Source organism: Halichoerus grypus, chromosome 11 (genome assembly GCF_964656455.1).
Source record: "Halichoerus grypus chromosome 11, mHalGry1.hap1.1, whole genome shotgun sequence".
Taxonomy (NCBI): Eukaryota; Metazoa; Chordata; class Mammalia; order Carnivora; family Phocidae; genus Halichoerus; species Halichoerus grypus.
In genome coordinates this window covers 97734192-97741669 of record NC_135722.1, presented here as the reverse complement: position 1 = coordinate 97741669, position 7478 = coordinate 97734192, and the positions used below count along the sequence as shown (strand labels likewise).

The 7478-nt window shown below is 49.5% G+C and overlaps 1 protein-coding gene across 2 annotated transcripts in view; it reads right to left on the bottom strand.

Moving 5' to 3' along the window:
* Positions 1–5935: 5935 nt before the first annotated feature.
* The window catches only part of TMPRSS13 (transmembrane serine protease 13), a 29196-nt gene continuing 27653 nt past the window's right edge, over positions 5936–7478 (bottom strand). For both annotated transcript variants that reach the window (XM_078058930.1, XM_078058931.1), the window contains one exon: positions 5936–7458. In XM_078058930.1, coding sequence (XP_077915056.1) covers positions 7432–7458 — 27 coding nt within the window. In that variant the 3' untranslated portion in view covers positions 5936–7431. The remainder of the gene's footprint in view (positions 7459–7478) is intronic.

Below are 7478 nucleotides of genomic sequence, written 5' to 3'. Positions count from 1 at the left end.
TGGAAAATCTAAATAAATGGATAACACAGTGTGCCTGGGTGGCTTAGTAGGTTAAGTGTCTGCCTTCAGCTCAGGTCATGATCCCAGGGTCCTGGGATCGAGCCCTGTGTCATGCTCCCTGCTCAGCAGAGAGTCTGCTTCTCCCTCTCCCTCTGCCCCTCCACCTTGCTCATGCTTTCTCTCTCACTCTCTTTCTCTTAAATAAATAAATAAATAAATAAATAAATAAATAAATAAATGGATAACAGACCATGCTCATGGTTTGGAAGGCTCAATAGTTAAGATGTTAATTCTCTCCAAATGGATTATAGATTTACCACAACCCCAATAAAAACTTCAACAGGATTCTTTGTAGATAGAGACAAACTTGTTCTAAAACTTGTATGGAGAAATAAGGAATCAGAATACCTAAAATAATTTTGAAAAAAATTTGGAAGACTCCCCCTACCCAACTTTGAGACATACTATAAAGCTAAGGTAATTAGACAGGGTGGCGTTGGTGAAAAGCATAGACACATAGATCAATGGAATATTACAGAGGTGAGAAACATACCCACCCACAGATATGCTCCATTGACTTTTGATGAAATGAAATGACAATTGGATGGGAAAAGTGCAGTCTTCAATAAATGGTGCTGGGACAACTGGACATCCATTAACAAACAAATGAACCTCAATCTGGATCACAACGGTATCCAAACGTTAACTCTAAATGGATCCTATTCCAAATAAAAAACATAAAACAACAAAATTCTTAAGAGAAAACATCAGAAAAAGTCTTCATGAACTTAGATTTGGCCAAAAGTTCTTAGCACAATCCAAAAAGAAAAAAAATGATAAATTGGAATTCAGCAAACTCAAAACTTTCACGCTGTAAGGGCACAATTAAGAGAATGAAAAGAAAAGCCACATAGGGAGAAAATATTTATAAATCACATATCCAAAAAAGACTAGTATCTAGAATATATAAAGAACTCTCAGAATTCAACAATAAGAAACAACCCAACAAAGAAACAAGAAGATCTGAACAATTAGTCAAAAAGGCAAAATAACACATAATGGCAAAATAACACATAAAAAGATGCTCAACATCGTTAGTCATTAGAGAAATGCAAATTAAAACCACAATGAAATACCACTACACACCGATTAAAGTGGCTGCCATAAAAAATCCGAGCAATACCAATCACTGAGAGGATGAGGAGCAGGTGGAACTCCTATATTGCAGGTGGGAATGCAGAATGGTACAGACCCTCTGAGAACAGCCTGTCAGTTTCTTATAAAGTCAAACATACATCACCATGTGACCCAACAATCCCACCTGTAGTAATTAATCCTAGAGGAAGGAAAACTTCGGTCACATGAAAATCTGTACACCAGCAGTGAAATCTATGCTCATCTTAATTTCCGCCATGATCTTACCAAGAAGGAATGGCTTTGACTCAAAAGAGAATTTCTAGGCCTTTGTGCAATGTTTTCGACAGAGACAGGACTGGACTGTCTCCAAGGAGAAGGGCTTTGGGGGGCTGAAGAGAGGGGAGCAGCTAGAGCCCGACCCAGGGAGAGGGGGGTTCTTGAGACTCGGGCTACAGAGAGCTGCAGATTCATGAGCTATTTATTGCCTGTACCTGTAAAATCCTCTGAGGGCCCTTCTTTTCACCACATCTGTATCTTTGGGGTAAATACCCAGTAGTGCAATTGCTGGGTCATAGGGTAGCTCTATTTTTAATTTTTTAAGGAACCTCCACACTGTTTTCCAAAGTGGCTGTACCAACTTGCATTCCCACCAACAGTGTAAGAGGGCTCCCCTTTCTCCACAACCTCTCCAACATTTGTTGTTTCTTGCCTTGTCAATTTTTGCCACACCCCAGTGTTCATAGCAGCAATGTCCACAATAGCCGAACTGTGGAAAGGGCCGAGATGCCTTTAACAGACGAATTGATAAAGAAGATGTGGTCCATATATACAATGGAATACTACTCAGCCATCAGAAAGGATGAATACCCAACTTTTGCATCAACATGGATGGACTGGAGGAGATGATGCTAAGTGAAATAAGTCAAGCAGAGAAAGTCAATAATCATATGGTGTCACTTATTTGTGGAACATAAGGAATAGCATGGAGGACATTAGGAGAAGGAAGGAAAAAAGGAAGGGGGCGGAAATTGGAGGGGGAGACGAACCATGAGAAACTATGGACTCTGAGAAACAAACTGAGGGTTCTAGAGGGGAGGGGGTGGGGGGATGGGTTAGCCTGGTGATGGGTATTAAAGAGGGCACGTACTGCATGGAGCACTGGGTATTATACGCAAACAGTGAATCATGGAACACTACATCAAAAACTAATGATGTAATGTATGGTGACTAATATAATAAAAAAATAAAATAAAATAAAATCCTCTGAGGGGCACCTGGGAAGGCTGCAGATGGAGTGCCCAGCCTGGAGAGCAGGGTGCAGCCTCCCTCAGAGCATCCTGGGGAAGAAAAAGAGGAGGAATGCTTCCCAGCCAGGCTGGAAAGTTCAGAGTCAGATTTTAATCTATTGTATAAAGAAAGGTGACATGTCTCGTACCTTCATGGCATGGAACAAATTCCTACTGACTCCACTGGGTGTTCACTGGAACCCCAAAGAGCAGAAGGTGGTCTCCTGGGTAACACCACTTCCGGAGATTGTGGGAAACGGAAGGAGCAGCCAGATGGCCAGAAGGGAGAGCTTGATACCACAGAAGCGATGGCAATTTCACCAACTAGAGACTCTTCAGCAGCTCAATGCTGCGGGGATTCCAGTAGGATGAGGACTGAAAAGTTGCCATTGGATTTGGCAACACAGTGCTTCACTGATGTGATGGGGCACGAGCCAGATGGCTGTGGCTTGAGGAGTCCATGGGGCACGAGGACATGTGTCCCCTCACAGCCCTGAACCATCAGCTCCATTGGCCGAGTGGTCAGGTGCTTCCAGGGCAGTGTCAGGGCCAGGTACCCATCCTGGTCCCATCAGTGGCAAGAGAGAGCAGAGTGAGCTCAACCCAGTGGATCTCCATGACTCAGAGAAACCCCCAGCAGGAGACGCCCACCTGCCCTGGGTGGTAGTGTCGCTTTCATGGAAGATCAACCCCATTGCTATAAAACTAAGAGGCAGGTTTATACAGAGACATGGCAAATCTCTGAAGAAACTTGAACCTTTTGAAGATGTATTCAAATTCCCCACTCCCGTCTCATTTGTTTGCTGAAGGGGTGGAGAGGGGTGAAGGAGCTGGTCCTTCTGCTGCAAATTCAACTTTTATTTAGAGGGCTCAATATGCCCATCACCTTGTCCTGCATGTGTACCCATAGCCTCCCATTGAATCCTGCCACAGCCCGTGGGAGAGAGACACCTACACTGCGTGAGGGGACAGAGAGGTTGGCTTGCCCAAGATCACATAGCTAAGTAAGTGGAGCTCGAATTTGTGCCTCCGGGTACCTCGAGTCCAACTTCACTGCTTTCTCCACTAAAACATAGTGTAATGACGGGAATTCAAAAATTCCCAGCTCCCTCCTTGTATGAAAAGTGAGGAACTTATTCTGGGACTCGGGCCTTGGGCCGAGGAGGTATCCTGCTATGTCCACGTCCCACGTCTGGCGGGCAGGAGCGGAGCTGTGTGGGACCAAAGCCCAGGCCAGGCCCTCCTCTTCTCCGAGGACTCATCTGAAAAGATCTCCACCTGGACAATCTGGGCTGCTTATCTCCAGAGCATGGACTCATCGTGAGACCAGTGTGAGCTTGCTGCCTGGGCTGGACAGCAGAATTCCAAGGCACAGGAAGCCTGGGCCAGCGCAGAGGAGGTAGAGAATGAGCGGCATGAGTCTCTCAGAGCCACCCACCCACACTGAGGAGACACGGAGGTATCCCGGGGCGACAGCTTGTTATGGCAGAGGAGGGCCTCGCAAAAAGCATCCACTTGGGACATGAGTACGAGAGGAGTCAGGGGGCCTCCTCCCATTCATAATGCATTTGTCTCAGGTTCTGGAAACTGCATGAGCTAAGCCTCTGGTCGTGTGACACTCTGAGGGGTGTGCCCAGCCTTCTCTGTGGAGTTGGCCTGCCCTGCCCCTCCCACGGCAGAGGCCTGCTGGAGAATGGAAAGATACACAGAGCCAAGCGGCAGGTCCTGTGAGGTCACAGCTAGGAGAAACCTACCTGACTTGGGAAAGCAGCTTTTAAAGTCAGACAGCCTGGATTCAAAGTCCAGCTCTACCACTTTAGCAGTCATGTCTTCAGGGAAGCTTAGTTCTCTTCCTTTGGCCTTTGCGTCCTCATCCGTAAAACAGGGATAATAGTGCCTACTCCCTGCTTTCGGGAGATAAGACACATCAGGTGGTTAGCCCAACATCTGGTACATAGCACACATTCAGCAAACGCTAGCTCTTATCATCATTATCCTCATCATTATCGTTACAGGGAGCTCTCCACGTGCATCTCCCAATGTCCCCCCAAGTGCATCAGGACATTGGCTAAGCAATTATGGGAAACAATAGCCCTTGGGAATCTATCCAAACTCCAGAGGCAGCTGGATGGGCAGCCAGGCTGTAACTGGCTCTGCCCCACACCCAACACACTCACGTGGCCCTCCCCTCCTTCCCCGGGGGGACATTCAGCAGTCAGTGGAGTTGACAAAGCCAGAGAGTCTGAGGGGTACCTGGAGATGCCTGGGATCCAGGGACCAGAGGACGGTGTCACCAGCAACCCCCCACCATCCCCCACCAGTACAGACGCGCACACCTTTCTGGAAATTCTGGACCAATTTGGGAAGTCCCATCACCCCGTTCCATGATTCTTATGGCCTCTATAAATGTCTGGTGTCTAAGGAAAGTGTTTTTCTTTTCCTATTGAGATACTGCTTTTTCTCTATCTTCTCTCTCCCATGCACACCCCTGCACCCCTGCAAGTCACTTCTGCCCTAGGAAGCCAGAGAGAGAGAAGAAGGGTCTGAAAAATAATGTGGCAGGAAGCCTCCTCACTGGATGCTTAGATGGAGGAGAAATAAGCTTTGGATGAAGCCGCTGAGGTTGTAGGAAACTGTGGGCTATTATTAGGTCGCTGTGTTACTTGCTAGTACGGTAAGCCTGGCACCTGCCCCGCCCCTATACCTTTTTGTTGGGATGGAGCCAGAAAAGAACTGAAGGAGGGACTTCTCCCCCTCACACTGACATGAGAGAGTAAAGAAAACAAATCTGAGGTGTCCGAAGGCCAGGCCCATGGACGCAGGCCTGGAGAATTCTGTGTTCGGGACCAGAGGCAGGAGTGTGCACAGTGGGGCGCTGGCCATGCATCCACGGGATCATAATGACTGAGGTCAATATATTCAATGCAAGAAAAGCAAGTGCAGAGCAAGAAGGGATAGATCTTTCAGAAGCCAATGGGACCTTCCAATTCTGTTGGAAATATTTGAATAAGCTTTGGGGCTTTCTTATAACCATGCCTTTTGCTGAGCTCAACAAAGGCAGAGGTAGAGAAAGAGGAAGAAGGGAAAAGGAGAAAGGATAAGCACTGGATTGTCCTTCACCCACCCCCATCTGGGTTTTTTTGGTGAAGGTTTACTTACTTTTTAAGACTCCTTTCAAGCCTCACCTCCTCTGTGAAGCCCTCCCTGACCTCTCCAGGCGTGATTGGTAGCTTCCAAGTATGGTGTCCATACTCATCATAGCTTCCATCACACTGGGTCACAATCGTGAGTTCCTGAGAACACTGTCGTAGCCTTTGTACCCCCGGGCCTGTCATGAGTACCGGGTACAGAGTCGGCCTGATACGGTGGGTGGGTGGCTGGCTGGCTAAATAAACACACAGAACCCACAGCTGAGGAACCAAAACTAAGAACGCAAACTGAGGCTGTCTGGGCACCTGGGTGGGCAGGGTATCAGTAGAACATCCAATCACAAATTTTTCAGGTCACACAACTTTTATTGCTGAAGACCATTGCCGGGGCTGCCGTAGACATGAACGTGGCCCTCCCCCTGCCCCAGCCCTGGTAACATGCAAGCAGCCCCCTCACATCGTGCCCAGCCATGCTGTCTGCCTGAGCTGGGCTGGGCTGACCCGCATGGACCCTGCCTCTGAGAGCCATAGCACCATGAGGCAGGCCCAGGGGAAGTGAGGGGAATGGGACTGGGCAAGGAAGAGGTGGCCCAGAGGAGAGGCTGCGGAAGGCCCAGGCCTCTAGCTGGCATGGAGGCCAGGCACACTGATGGCTCACAGGAGCAGGGCAACTCAGATCCTTCAACATGGCTGTTCGGAGGGCCTGGGGACGGCGTCAGCTCTCTCTCCAAGGCAGTGTTCGTGTCAGTGCCAGGTTTCTGAAACAACTGAGAACTTGAAAGGCGGAGAAGCTGAGAGGAAACTGCAAGGCCCAGGACAGCGCTGGGTACGAGGGGGGCCTGTCCACCTGGACTCTCTCAGGCTCCGAGGCCCACGGAAGACAACAGCCATTTCTTCACGCCCTGGTCGTGGCCTTCAGATGCAGCAACACTTGTGGCTCTCTGTGATGGATTTGCTCGCCAGCCCGCATGAGGACTCCCTACCCTGAGGACCCTAAAGGGGCTCCTTCATCCGGTCCCTTGAGGTCAGGAACATTCAGCAGGACTCTGGAATGGCACAACTCCCATAAGTCCCTTGGAGTTTTGGGGGTGATGGATGCTAGCGCTTCAGGCTCCTGGAATTTTTGGAGAATCTTTAAAAAGGCATCTACTTCCATTTCTTGAATATAAAAATAAAATAAAAATCTGCCCCAACTGCCTATGACCGAACAAGAACAGCTGTGAACCTGGACAGCCGCAGTGCAGCCAGCCCTCCACATCCGGGCACTAGCCCAAGGTCTGAGAAGGGGCAGGATGCTCGTAATGCCAAGGGGAGCATCTTCCTGCTAGGGCCAGCCCAGGCCCTCCACCACCTGGGTGTTACCTGGGCTGCTGGTGGCCACACAATCTGGGCTAGTCTCCGAGTCAGAGTCAGAGGAGGAAGGATTCCTGATGTGAACTTCCAGGCCCTTCTCTGGGCCCTGTTTGGGCTTCACTTCCTCCATCCGTCATGGACACCCCTGCAGGGACCTCCACAGTGCCCACACTGTTAACTCCAGGTGCTTTCCAGCCTGGGGTTTGGGAAGAGCTGACCACTCTCCTGGTTTCTGAAGACCTTGGGACAGCAACAACACACACACACACACGTGCATACCAAGCGTGCACACGTGCACACACACACACACGCACGTGCACACGCGTGCATACCACGGGTGCACGCGCGCGCACACACACACATGCATGCACACATGCATGCGCATTCAGAGGCAACAGACAGCGGAGGTGGGAGTAACGGAGGTGACTGGTGGCCTTTAGCCCAGGTGACACTGCAGATGGCCCGGACACTTTGGCCAGTGCCGTGAGGTGGGACAGGCCAGCTGCTTAGGATTTCCGGAAGCGCACCTCCCTCTGAGGACGAGAACAGGGAG